This window comes from Corvus moneduloides, chromosome 21, assembly GCF_009650955.1.
Source record: "Corvus moneduloides isolate bCorMon1 chromosome 21, bCorMon1.pri, whole genome shotgun sequence".
Taxonomy (NCBI): Eukaryota; Metazoa; Chordata; class Aves; order Passeriformes; family Corvidae; genus Corvus; species Corvus moneduloides.
Genome location: NC_045496.1, coordinates 4520578 through 4535483, shown reverse-complemented (window position 1 = coordinate 4535483; position 14906 = coordinate 4520578). Strand labels below are relative to the sequence as shown.

The 14906-nt window shown below is 44.2% G+C and overlaps 1 protein-coding gene across 8 annotated transcripts in view; it reads right to left on the bottom strand.

Annotated features, from left to right (window-relative positions):
* RAPGEF1 (Rap guanine nucleotide exchange factor 1) overlaps positions 1–14906 on the bottom strand; it is an 85122-nt gene extending 70216 nt beyond the window's left edge. For all 8 annotated transcript variants that reach the window (XM_032130550.1, XM_032130552.1, XM_032130554.1 and 5 more), the window contains exon 1: positions 14784–14906. In XM_032130550.1, coding sequence (XP_031986441.1) covers positions 14784–14808 — 25 coding nt within the window. In that variant the 5' untranslated portion in view covers positions 14809–14906. The remainder of the gene's footprint in view (positions 1–14783) is intronic.

Genomic DNA, 14906 nt, shown 5'->3' with positions numbered 1-14906 from the left:
TGAAAAGCCCACAGAAGCTCATGGAGAAGTAGAGATCATCTGACCACAGTACCAAGTAAAACCACAGCAGCAAATGGAAGAAGGGCAGAAGTTGTACTCACTGTCCTTACCTCACTACAGACAGCACTTTCCACCACCCATCATGAAGTCAGAACTACAGAAGAAATGTTTGCGCAATGCTCTAAAAATGTAAAGCTCTAGATGAACACTAAGCATTACACATCTTCCTTTTTGATTCATGAAATTATTGCAAGGGAAACAAAATCTTGATCTCAGAATAAGCCAGAACATCCCACACTTCCCATTGTTACCACTCTCATGAGCCGTGACCCCAGAATCACATTCAGCAGCAAGAGGAGCTCTGTTGCTTGGGCAAGATGTGCAAGGATGTTCTTTTGCTGTGACACACGTACCCCTGCTCGCTGGCACATCCCTGTACATCTCCAGGACAACGCTGCAGAGTCAAAACCTCGTGACACAGAGGATGCACTACAAGCAACGCGAGTGTTCGCATCCAAAAAACCTGCAAACTAAGAGAAACAAGGGGCAGGGAGAGCCGACAGAGAAGAAATCATATCCTGGTTTCAAAGACAACAAGGGACAATACAAAATGAAAAGCAATTCAAACCCAGAGCTCAAATGGAGAGCAAAGGAAGTGACTGACCTTGGGTTGGAGGAATCTCAGAAGCTGAGCTATGACACTGGGCTCACTTGGATAATGCAGAAGCTGTGGGTGAGAGGGTGTTTCCCATCAGCAGCTTATCTCTCTGCACACTCAGCTTCCAGACAGGTTCACATCTGGAGCACTGCACTCCTTGCTCACTGTTTTTTCCGTGAGCCAAAGGTCAGCAGTGCTGCTACAGCCTCTCATACCCTGGATGAGCCCACTGGAGCCTGCTGCTCACACCTGGCACTTGTAAGAGGGGTCTGGACCAAAATAATAATTTATTTTTCCAGAAGATGTTGACTGCAGAAATTCACAAAAATGTTCATTAATTCAAACCAAATCTTTTGGCAAAGAGCTATGGAAATCTATATATAATCTCATCAGAAGTCAGCTCTGTGATTAAAAACAGAGAGAATATAACAAAAAAAGTCTGAACTTGCTCATTAGGAAGCTCAGGACAGAGAGTTGACTGCATTTCCAGTGTGTGCCCTGCCTAACACAGGTCCTGGTAGAAACCCAGGCTAGGTAACAGGGTGCTACAATGCCAGAAAACGCTCAAAGCCATGCAGCCAGCAGAGATGCCTACTTGCAGGAACATAAACTGCTGTATTAACTCAACATGGAATAAATCAATTAAATCTGTACCCTGGAGCAAGAGTCTGGGGAGTGTCCAGACAAGCCTTAACAAATATTAACTAGCCTGAAGCTAAATACCTCTCTGTAAACTATCCTACAGACCTTAAGAACCAGAATTTTTTTTCCCCAATCTAAAATTCCAAGCAAGTGAAAATATGGAAGCAGTTCTTCATACAGCTTAACTAGACTTTAGTACTGATCATTTAAGCTTGCGCTGCTTCCTAGTGATATTACGGCTTTCACAAGATTTTTTTCTATAGCTTACTCACAAGAAACAGCTGCTCTGGCAACTGCTGGAGTCAGCAGGTACTTCCTGCCCTGAAAAATACTAATCAATGTATCTCATGACAGAAAATCATACTCTCTTTAAAACAATTCATGATAGGGTTTAGATATCAACTGGCTCCATGCCACTGACACTCCCTTAAACAATGGTTACACCCTCTATACAGCTAAAAATGAAACAGCTGAAAAGGAAGACGTTTATACCAGTTCCCAGGGTAAAACACATCTGAGAAGCACTGGCCTGGGACTGACATTGTTCTACTGAAAGAATAAATATCAAAGTCCAAATCGTATTTCCTTCACCACCTTCCCTGACTTGCACAATGAGAAAATCCCTCTGAGTTTTCCTTTTATTCTTCTGGTGCTCTCTAACAGAATGAAAACCCAGCGTTTTATAAGACTGTAAATAAATTAGAAGTGCTGCAGATTATGATTTGCCCTTTTGTTAACATCACTGGTAGCACCAGCGAGCCTGTTTGCCGGCTTAGTAGAGGTTTGAAACTCTTTCAGTGTTGACTTTAAGCTGAATACAAATATTGAGTGATCTGCCTGTACACGGAGTCCTCAACCACAGCAACCTCCTCGCGTAGCAATGCTGCTTACAATGCTGCCAGTGAGCCAGGGCGTCAAAACAAACATCATTGTATTAATTGCATCTGTTGATGAACCAGCCCAAGAACAGCTTTGTTTCAATGACAGGCTTTATAAGACAGTACTGAAATGTTACTGTCAGTGTTGAGATGGATGAGTCAACAGACAAAATACAAAAGCATTTGTAAAGAGAGTCTTGCTGGAGTAATTTGAAAAGCTGCACAGCTACACAAAATGATGGCCTTAATTGACATAGCTTGCTCATAATAGTCCTTAACCTGGTTTTAGGTTTCAGTTTTGTTTTCTGCAGGCTTTCCAGTCAAGGACAGGCAAACACCCAAGTATTGCTACCTTTGCAAAGGTGAAAGATCAGTAGACGCGTAACCAATCTGAAAATAGTTCAAGAAGTCATGTCAGATACTAATCCTCACTTGAGGAGTTACAAATGGCTCTTCCCTGTATTTTGGAAGCTTTCCTTGACCTTGTGGAGTGAAAGACCTCTCAAACTACCAGGTAAATATAACACTGGGGCTCGGGGTCAGACCAAGGCAGGAAGCACTGGCCACACTCCCCAGCCAGCCTCTCCTCCTGGTCTTACTCGGCTGAAATCATCTCTGCAGTGTCACATAAGGTCAGGAGATTCAGGTTACTGAAAGAATAACATTTTAAACCTGATCTCTCTCCCTCTCTCATCCAAAACCATCTGCAACTCATCTTTTAAGGCAGAGATTATTCATTCTGGGGGAATTATCCACTAATCAGTTTTTATCTCCGAACTAGGTCCTCACACTCGCAGCTAGGTCTGGCAGAGGTTTTGGTTCCTTCCACTCTCAGAGCAATCTCCCACTGGACAGACTTTAAAACACAGTTGGATGCAGCTCCATGTGCTAGGGAAACTGGCCCAATTTACCAGCCAACACATCATGTGCCAACGCAGGTACAGAGGTACAAAGCAAAGCTCCGGTTATGAGTCACCTTTATTGGGCTGGGCCTTAGTTCTTTACATCTTCAGCCCAGGGAACTGCTATGTGAGGTTTTACACCATCCTGATTTTCTGAAGTACAATAAAAGTAAGCAAAACCAGACTGTACAACAAGAAAAGGAGGCAAGGACTCTGGTATTTCCCCCAAAACCCATATGCACATAGAGAGGTCAGCAGAGACCTCTGGCTCTCAGCACACTTGCTCACTAGCCTGGATGCTATTCTGTTCAATATGAGTCACAGCCAAGTGTGAAACTCAAGAGAAGCACGTGGTCAAGTGAGTCAGACCCCTGCATTCTGCAAGTGCTTCTCCCCTACTTATTATAGCTCAGCCTTCAGCTGCAGCTCTGCCCTGGGACACCAAAGCATTTTCTATCCATTGCTCCATCACGACATCAGTTCCTCCAGTTCCTTCCACTCACAGCACAAAATTCACGTCCATCACCTCCCAGAGGTGACATCCCTGTAGGGCCTTCCAAATATCATGCGCTCCTCATCTGCAATTATCATGCAAAAAAAACCCCCACGAAAGCCCAGGCAGATAAGCTCCCTCCCGCATTTCACCCAGAGGCCAAGGCAATTACTGCAGAACTTGTAGTTTGCAACAGTAAACACAGTAGTAGTTTTGGGCTATCTGATTTTCAATTTTGAGGACTATGTTAAAACAAAACCAAAACCAAACCAAACTCACCCAGATTTCTCCTGACAAGCAAATTGTTAAACTGGCCCAAAATCATATTGTACCAACTGCAAAAGAGGAATTCTAGAGATTCTTCAGCTGGTATGAATCAGGATAAAAGGCATTTCACAGCTGTAGAAGTAAGAATATTTTGGGGAAAAGAGATGTTTTTTATTCCCTCTAGTTCATTTAATAAATTCTAAACATCATAGCTTCAAATAATCCTGACAGACAAAGCAGGCAAGACCTTCCTATCCCACAGAGTACAACTACGCACTGCCTCAGAACTATTCTCTACCCTCTCCTTGGGTAAAATAGCAAGGATGAAGGGAAAGAAACTATTTAGACTGAAGAGGAAAAACCTCTACTCAGACCCATTTGTTTTACTCTGCAAGTATTGACAGATGAGTAATGAAAACTTTGCTGCAGACACAGGCTGTTCTTCAAGGCAGCATCAGTTAATAAACCACAACCACAGCTGCAAAAATATTAAGGAATTTAACTAAATGAACTCCTTCAAGGGCAAAGGATTGCAGGAGGAGCCAGTTTTTGTGCTTAATTATCATCCCAAAGGTTACGATCAGAGCATGCAGCATCAACACAAACCAGTGTTACTGTTTTGGACATAAAAGCTTTGAATAACAATTTCATTAAATGTACACAACTGGCTACTAATATTTCTAGCATGACTCTTTCCCATCATGATAATATTTGAAACTTAGTATACTATGTTGCCAAAGCTTTTAGATGTGAATTATCTCATCTGAAAAGAATTAAATGGTAAAACCAAATTAACAGTAATAATAAAACTTACAGACTGTTAGCTCTCAGAACCACAGAATCATCAAGGCTGGAACAGACCTTCAAGATGATTTGGTCCAACTGTCAACCATAATCACCCCAAAACCACATTCCCAGGAGCCACATCCAGACATCTCTTGAACACTTCCAGAGACAGTGACTCCACCACTCCCCTGGGCAACTTATTCCAAGGCCTGACTTCTCTTTCAGTGAAAAATCTGAGCCCTCTCACAGGACAAGCCACAGCACTGGCCTGGCAACATGGCTGAGAAGGGTGCTTTGCAGGCATTACAGACTTGGATCAGGATCTTGATCCACAGCCATGTTAACAGCTCATGCACACTGGGAATGATTTCAGGAGCAGTTATGCCCACAGCTGATGGGGGAATTTCTTGGTGACATTACCAGTGGAGCTCCAACAATGGATGACCAATGGCTCTAACCTTAGGCACTATGATTTATACCAGCCTCAAGTCCTTACAGAACTTGAGAAGCATCAAAACAATGACATGGGCAATCAACAACCTTCCAACATCCTTTTCATTGTTACTAACATTCTTACACACCTTGTTGCCAAAAGACCCTGAGGACTCATAGATAAATTCCTCTGCCCAGAGCAAAGGAGGCTTTGGATCCCCTGGAGCTTGGCACTCACCAGGCTGCCAGCCAAATGGAAGCTCAGGGGAATTCTCCTGGGTATCACTTGTGGTGCACCTGATGTCTCCAGGGAGCCCTCCGAGTGTTACAGTGAAACACACACCTCACATTTGAGGTCTAGTGAAGTGGGTTGTATTTCAGGATAAAATCTAAGAGTAACAGCTGCCAATGAATATTTACAGAATTTATACAAGTGCTTCCACCTGAGACAGACAGGAACAAAACCATCTTTGTTTAAAGCCTACCTGGAAATAGGCACAGAGAGTAACCAGAACCAAATTCTCTCCTGGCATGGTTTTTAAGTGTTCCTTTGCCCTGCAATTTTTACCAGGCTTTTATCGGCAACCCACCCTTCACTGACCCCCGACTGGCTCCTCTGAACTGTCTCCAAAACACACGTATTTGCTTTTTTCCCCAAAGATTTTGCTTTTCCTTGGCACTCCCCATTCCAGGCCATTCACAAGTTATGTTTGCCAAATGGCTACAAACATGGGATGGCTACATTTTCAACTTTGCTGTAATGAAGGCCCTATTTGCAGCCTCTCTGATCTCCTCAGCCTTCTTCAGAAAACGTGCAGAAATTTAAATAAATTTTAATATCCATTCCTCTGCAAATTTTGACAGAAATTGGCCAGTAAATCCAAGAGTTGTAACTGGATGAGCTATCACGACTGCCTCATGTAAGGATGTTACAGATTAAAGAAGAGAGGTGCAGACAAGGAGCAAACTTATCTCTGAGAGATGTGCCAAGTTAGGTGTGAAGACTCAGTGGTTCTTCTTTAAAGGGCTTTTATGCACCTGAATATCACAAAACTGGCCAGAGCCGAGAGCGCCAGCTCATGTACTTTAAATACCATTCCTTAAACTCACTCCATCATTTTAACAGGGTGGTTCTAAAATGCTCCAAAGTGTTTCTCCTGTAAAACAACATCCCAGACAGAGCAGGGGACAGAAGTGCCACTGATTCCAGTGACAAAGAGCAAACAGTTACACACAGAAAAACCCAGAAAAACTACAAGCTGAAAACAGAGGAACTCCCCACCTAAGTTTCTATCAGTTATGTTCTAGGTATTGCTCATAAAGAGACAAGATTATGGGGGTTTTTAGAGTCACGTGACTTTCAGATGCACAATGTTTTCGGGTACTGCAAATTTTTCCCACACTGTAGCCCTGGAGAAGCAATTCCAAGCAGTAAAAGTTAAACTCAACCCCTGTACTGCTCTTACCATGCTTCATCAAAACTCTGGCATCAGCCTTAACATCTGATTTCATGTGACCTTTCAAGGATATTTATACAGACAAACCACCTCCTGCACAAACCAGTGCTCTACATTTTCTGTAAATCCCTGTAAATTCATAAATGAGTTCTAATTAAACCTTCTGGCAGAATTCTCTAGTTCCTCAAACGTATTATTCTTGTATATAATTCAGTTTAAAGCTGCTTCTACTAAGAAAAGTAGAAAATGTAGACTTAAAAAAAAATTAAGATGGAAAATATATATCCAAAGAGGGATATTTCATTTTCTTACATACGAAAGTTGCAGCACACATCACTCTCAACTGTGAAAAGCAAGGCTGAATTAAGCATTAAAAAGGAAAAAAAAAAAAAAGGCAAAATGCTCAAATTGACAAAGTTAACATGGTTAGAGCACAACTGAAAGGATCATAAAACACCCAAGAAAAAACTGTGTTTAAACAGTATTGTCCTGCTAACTGAACCCACTGTCAGATGGATTCACTGAGCTCCAGAATTGATCAGAATGTACTCTACAACCAGAACTGCAATATTGATCTCCCTGGGTGCCCTTTGTGACGTTTGGTTCGTAAAGGAAACTTTCTAAATATGGAATTAATTCCTGAGGCTACTTTAGCACTTCTTGGGCAGCACAGACAGGACAGATTGGTAGACAGAACCCAAACAAACCCATCAAAAGGTAAGGGATAAAGCAGTGTGTGCTGTATATTGGGAACACGCTTGTTTTGGTTCCCATTTTAATTATTAAAGACTCCCTGCAAACTACAGCTGAACAGATACAGAACTATAGATTCAGTCTCCTGGTAAAATTCTATCAAGGTTTAATCAACCAACCAAGCTGCAGTATCTGCTTCCTCCAACCTTACCCGCTGTGAGTAACTATTCTTTGATTTTCACCTCCACTGATTTTTTCCTTTCTTTCCAGAAGCCTAAAAAAGAAAATTGTCATGAATTTTCTTTCAGACCCCAAGATTTTGTACACGTCAGGGATGAAATTAAAGATCTTGTTTAGAATATAAATGGGACTGGTTCAGTGAATATGTTAAGTACTCAACAAAGGGCATCCCCCCATGAAGCCTTCAGAGAGAAAGAATGAGAGCATGAGAGTGCAAGGAAGCTTTAACCCCTCTCCCTGGGCAGAATAATGGATTAGGATTTCCTCAGAGGCACTGATGGCCACGCCAAGATGTTAACTTACACCACAAAATGCACAGGCTTTACATGGCACCAGAAAAACTCTACTCAAAGCAGTAGAAAATGTCACCCAGGGAAAGTAAGATAACGCAAACCATGCGCTTTTTCAATTCAAAAAGCCTCAGTTTTACACGTGAGAAATCTCTTCCTCAGTGCCACCCATGCTCATTCGACCCTCAGAGTGGTTATAAAATGGGAACCAAAAAATTATTTAGAATATAGCTCTTACCAATTCTCAGATCTTTTAGATACTTTCCTAAATATGATACAACAGAAAGCAAGCGTAGGAGAACCAGTCCTCCCAAATACTGTGAATATTGTACCTCCCACACCACCAAGCGAACACTCTGATACAGAACATCTTTTCCCTATCACTTCTCCCTTGCTCTCACAAGGAAGCATTATCTTACAAATTCCAGAGAAGGTGAGCTATGGCAGCAGCTCAAACAGCAAAGAGATTTAACATGAAGAGACTGTTTCAAAGCTGGAGAGCTGACACTGAAATATGCAACCCAAATAAAAGTAGATCAATAACGTGATCCATCAGCCTTCTCAGGCTGCTTCACAGAACATGGGAGGACATCATTTCTCTCTCACACAGATGAAATTGTTTGCTCTGTCAGTGCCAGTGTCAGACACCTTAAGAAGAGATTGGAAATGTATTTTAAGAGTGGATGCTGTGGGTCAGGGAATAAAGTTGTAATTTGTCAGGCTGCAGCAACGTGAGCAGCACAACTGCAGAACATTCCTTTGGCAGCACGTCCCAACCTGCAGGATTCCTGCAGCTTTTCCGGATTGCTGAAATTCATCTTCTGTCTCTTTGCCTTGGAACAGACTCCCATGAAAGCCGTCGGGAACGTCCTCCTTGCCTGATTTCCTCCTTTGCCATCCGTCTTGCCTTTTCTTCTCTGCTCTCCTCGCACGCAACCCAGCCCCCTGCTCCCTCCTCTTCCATCACCAGTGGGTTGGGCATCCTCTCACTTATTTTCTGGTCTTTCCAGCCATTCCACCAACATGTGGTGCCCCTTTTTTCCTTCCCTGGCCACCTTTTCATACACCTTGGAGTTCTGGGGCTGCAAATTCAAATAGCAAAGATAATAAATCTAGTTTTCCTTCAACCTGTTCTCCCTTTTCCTCTGATTTCAAGCCCTGAGAATGACACACAGTTCTCCTTTGCCATCTCCTCATCCCATTATGTTCTACAGTATTTCTCAACTGTAGACCATGCAAGCCAAACTTCAGTTATTTAGAAAAAAATTACAATAACAAAGCTAATATCCTTGCAATAGCTATGTGATTTTAATATTCCTTCCATGACACTGGCTGAATCCCATAGTCATAAGCTAATAAAGAAAAAGGAAAGATGTAACTCCAAAGCAGAATTTCCCAAGTGTTCAGGCACTTATAGCATAATAAATTCTCAATTCTTTTCAGAGAGAAAAGCCTATTCTGTCACTAATCTGAGAAGCTGAAGGACCCCTCTCCATGCATATGATTTTTCTCCAGATAATGTGAAGTCTCTACAGGCAGAATACAAGCTGGAAGGATTCATTTCATGCTAAGCAACAGTACACAGAGGACAAGAGCTTCCCAAACTACCAAAAGATCTCAAATCTCAAGTTCTAGCAGAAAAAGGTTGTGATTATATCTTTGGAAAACTGAACAAGTTATATCCACTACATGTATTCAAACTATGCAAAATGATGGGTGTGGTGAGGAGGGGGAGAGGAAGGAGGCTATTAAATCACCCTACCTGTAGTTCTGACATGTAATTTGTTATTTTTAATATACAACACAGTTTCTGGTGTTTTATCTGGCACAAAGACAGAAGATGTTCTTTATCATCTTACCTTTGCTGGGGTACAAGGGATCTTCCAAACTGGGTGCTACGGTAACAAACAATTCCAGCTCCCACTAGCTCAGCTGAGAGCTACCTACAATACACTTAAATGATTGAGTAATTGAATTAAACCTGATTAGCCATCAAATGCCTCTGCCAAGGAACGTACAACATCTCTCTAGCTTCTTTAAAACGAAGTCTAGAAAGTTAACTCTTCATGTTCCTCCACCTGCAGTTCAAATGCTGTAAGATTCTGGATGGAATGCTCTCCTTCCAAAGGATTTGTAAGTCAACAGCAAAGCTCATTTTGCCAATTCTACCCTCAGGCTTTCAACTTTGGAATAAATAAGGTCTTAATTATATTTCTTTTTAAAAAAAGACCCACACTTTTGGCATCAGAGTCTATCTGCACCTACAACAGAGTTACTAGAATCAGCTGAAGCATCAATTGCAATTAAAAACTTCCAAAAATATGAACAAAACCCCAAAGAAACCTGAAAGAGGAGTTGCATATTGACTCCCTTCCCTAGAAACAAACACCCAGGTTTCTTCCACTCAGGCAATACACTGCAGCAAGCAAAGCCACGCAAGTGAATCAAGAGATCTAAATGAGGGATATTTGTTTTACAATCTTGACTGACAGTGAACTTCCACTCCTCTTTCTGCTTGCCAGGAGGTTAGCAAGAGCCAGTGAGTTACCACCACATAAAAATCACAACCAAGAGATATATTTAGTCACTGTGGTTCAAGGAAAATGATTGCTTACACTGAAAATAAATTTAGCAATTGTTTCCAGTTTCTGATTTTCACTGACTAAGGCACAACCCAGCTGCTTCACATTCCAGTAGCCTTCAGCTGTCTTCTTTCTCCACTCCTTGCCCACTTACTTCTTACAACTAAGACCATCTCAATCTTGCAGCAGTTATCCCACAGGCTACGTTTCGGACCACACCATCTGTCAACCTACAATGGCTTACAAAAGATGCCAAATTCTGCTCTTTGTACCATTTTGTAGGAAAAAACCCCCACTAAGCAGCGATCATCTTGTACCTGTATTTTACCTCCACAGAAAACTGGCCTGAATGGTTGATGCTGTTTAAACAAGTTGCAGTAAATCACACGTGGGATGTCACTATGGGAGCAGCACACAGGAGGAAACAGTAGGTGTTAAAAGCCTGACTAAGGAAGAATTGGAACTGAACTGCCTTTGGGGTTGAGAGGTAAGATTTCGAAGGGTCTAATTTTCAGATTTGCAGATAACTCTTAGTTTGCTTGAAAACCACCAGCAGAGAAGCACTCAAACTAGTCAACTGCAAAATTTTCTAACCTGAAAGCCCTCACTTATATTGAGGAACATGCTACGGCTGTGAATGCACAACAGAGCTGAGGAAAGAGTCCTGCCTAGTAACTCACCTAAGCATGACAGACAAAGAGAAACTGCATAAAACTGTACAGGTATATAAAATAGGCGGGCTGATTTCCATAAAATGATCCAAGACATGATGACAGTTCAAAATATACCCTCTGCAAAAACAAAATCCCCGGGAACTTCGCATTAGTACAAAAACATTCGCAGATGAACAATTCAGAATCACAAAAATTGGCATGAAGGACTCCAGATAAACACTAAATTCCTACAAAGACAGGAATAATGTGACCTCCTGAATTGTCTCTTCAATTTTGCCATTTTCTTAAGAACAGAGTTCTCCTGGGATTACCCCTAGATGTTTATCCCACCAATACTAAAGGGGGAGAATTGAGGTGAATTTGCTTATCAGGCAAGTGCTTATGAGTAAAAGTTGAAGCCAACAGCATTTTTGGTCTACTGGGAATAAATACATCCCATTGAGTCCTGAGCAGAATAGAGACGACTGCCTGCACTCCAGGTAGCTAACACCTGAAACAGTTCTCTCAAACAACCTTTAGCAGGCAGCTGTTGGAAAAGCAAGCTCACAAGGGATATGAAAACCCTGAAAGAAATTACAAGACTAAGAGTGAAAACACCAAGTAGAATAAACCTCCAAAATATGGCACCCATATGTTCTTTGGTTTTAATAAAAGGGCATTTTTGAATGGACTTGTTTCACAACAAGCTTTTGGTTTAGAGCTGATGGTGTCTAACTCCTCCCTTAGCCTCCCTGAATGATGCAGAGTAGCTGAATACCCTGGAGCACATAATCCATCAGGTAAATAAAAACAGGAATTCACGCATTGCCATGGTAACAGGAAACCCAAGCAGAATCTGTGACCTTCTCTGCTCTTTTTTGGCATCCCTATTTTGGATTTCACATCAAAAGAGGGAGAGCAAATATTTTCTGAAAGTGAAGACAAAAAGTCACAGTTCTGGAGTACAGAGGAGCCAATGGCCATTCCTTCTCTTCAAGCCAAGGAGGGTTCTGCTTTGGAAAAGTGTCTGGAAGTCTCCTGGCTGGAGCCTAACAAAACAGGGGCTCTATAACACCAGCAAACCCCAAATATACCGTCTTATTCTACGTAACCAGATGGCTGCCCTTCACTCCAAAGCAGAGCTCTGAATTGCTCTACAGTGACCCTTCTGTTGATTAAACAGCAGCACTGAGAGGCTCCAGAGGGAGCCTTGTCTGCTCTTCCTTCATGGACAGGATGGAAGCTGTTATCTCTAATCATTTATTATTGTTCTTTATTGAGTGCCAACAAGGTGTTCCAGTTAAGGACCCAGGGAGCAGATGTACGAGGGTCTCTGGGGGTCTAACCCTGTAAGGGGTATCACATTTTTTCCAGCAGCCTGTCTAGATAGACACACGAGTCAAACCAAAGCCCACTCCAAAGTCTGTCACCACAGCTTGTGACCAGGCACTGGTCTATTTTATTTATAACACAGTGCATGAATTTCTGTCCCCATAAGAAAAATAAATTCAAATGTACACAACTGCACAGACCTTGGACCTCACAGCATTTGTTTCATGAGTCTGTTTCCTTTGTTCTGCTACTGTACACGTTTTGACAAACATTACCCCCGAATGGCTGTGGTATCACAGGCTGTGTTTGTATTAACCAAACTGTGGGTGTCAATCAGAAGTTCAAACACTCAGAAACAGCGATGGAGACGCTCCTGCTCCGGAACAGCCAGCTCCCAGCCCTCCTTCCCTGTCTCCTCTCCTCCCATTTATATTTGGACTGGATTTTTTTTTTTTTTAAATATCCTTCCGAAAGAAATGAAAGTACAAGCAGTTGAAAGAGGACAGATTCCCAGATTCACTGTTTCCCTCCTTCAGCTAATCATCACTGTGATAGACTTTCACTAGGACAAATGTCTCTGCATCAGGGCTTCTCCCACTGCATCTTCCAACTGCACGCTCGCAGCACCAACCTGGGGATGGATCCTGCATGATGCTTGAGCTCTTCAGTGGGAGCTCAGCGTGTCTGGTCTCTAGGCTGTGCAGGGTATGATTTTTATATGGTATTTTATTGCTGTTATATGGTATTTTATATGGCATTTTATATGGTATTTATATTTATATGGTATTTCTTGGCCTCTCTGTTCTATTGTTTATGGAACCGTGCTGAGTTTGTGTGAGTCTCCAGAGTCATCTTCCTGTGCTTGAACTCCTCACACTGCCTCTCTGGTGTGGAGCTCTATTTACTATTCTCCCAGGGTTATTTACTGCACACGAATAAACAAAACGTGATCACTTATTTATACGTCTGTAATTACTGTCTACAGTTACTAAATCCCAAGCCAAATCCACCTCTAGCATAAACAAGTGGCAATTATTCCAGAGCTGGCCTGAGGTCTGTGTACTCTGCTGTAACACCTTCCTTGCTCGCTGGAGTAAGGGACAAGCGTGGAACAGCTCAGCAGGACCCCAGAGCAAAGCTACACCGTGATACCGTGAAGGGGATCGTGCAGCGGATTAACCTGTGATATTTCTGGAGTAACATTTGTCCCCTGATGCGGTGCACACTTGTTAGACAGTAAGTCAGCGCGAAGAGCTGGAAGCATGCCGAGGTGCTGCACGGAGGAGCCGGCTGCCAGGCAGGCAGGCTGCTCATCCCCCGGGGCCGCTCCAGAACCCGCAGCACCGAGGAGAACACGCTCACACACGGTGCGGTGCAGCAGCCGGAGCGCACCAGGGTGGGATGATCAAAACCAGAACACGCTGCTACCGACTCCACTCCTTGGAAACGCGGATCCTTCCCGCATCCGTGGCTGCTGTCCTGGAAGCCTGGATGCTCCGCACATCCCTACGCGGGCTGCTGCCCTGCGTTCCCCAGGAGGAGACAGCCTGGCTATTCCTCGCAATAAAATATACCGAACAGCATTGATTTTTCTCTGCTAATTAAACGCAACATAACTAAACTACGTAACTTCACTTCTTGATTTGCACAACACTAATTGAATCTTTAAGCGTACTACTCCCACTACAGAGAAAAACAGGGTCATTCAACCATCTAAAGTGACAACTGAGAACCAGGCACGACTCCAGAAGCACAGAGAGACAATATGATCCGTGCTTGAGCGTTTCCTTGTGAGAGCAGGAGGAATCTCAGCAGCCTCCCCTGGCTCTGGCTCTCATGAGCACCCCGGCAGAGGGGAAGAGGGAGGAAAAAACGTGCAAGTTCCCTCTGACATTTGCCCACGGACCCATCTCTTCTCATCCTGCACACACACCAGGAGAGGAAAGTTGGGAGAAGTTGAAATTAATTATTGCATGTAGGCCCCAAAGCGCTGCAGCGCCCGGCTGTGCTGATGCCTGGCTGCATGGCAAGGACGGAATGAGTGCAGGGACGTAAAAATTAAAATATAAGAATTAGGGAGAAAAAAAGGAAAGCAGCGAGCAAAAAGGAAAACGCGGAGGAGACACAAAGACCCAAACAGCGCCCGGGAAGCGCAGGACCAGCCCCCGGGGGGACGGGCAGAGCATCTCCCGTGGCCCCCCGGGCCCAGCCCCAGCCCGGGCCCCGCTCGCCGCCCGCGCTGTCAGGAGCCCCCGTGGGGACCCCGCCGGGCGCGGGGGGCCCTGCCCGGCTCCCCCCGCCCCGCCGGGCCGCGCCAGGCCCGCGGCACCGCCGGCAGCTCCCGCAGCTCCCGCACCTCCGGCGGCTCCGGCTCCTCCGGCGGCTCCGCCGGCCGCAGCGGCTCTGCGGGGCGGGCGGCGAGCGCGGCCGCCCCGGCGCGTCCCCCCCCGCGCTGCCCCCGGGCCTCCCGGCGCTCACCTGCTTTCTCGATCTTGCCGGACATGTCGGAGCCGGCGCTCGGCGCTCAGGCCCGGCGGCGCACGGAGCCGGCCGAGGGGCTGCCGGGCTCCCGCTGCTGCCGGGCGCGATGCGGGAGCGGCT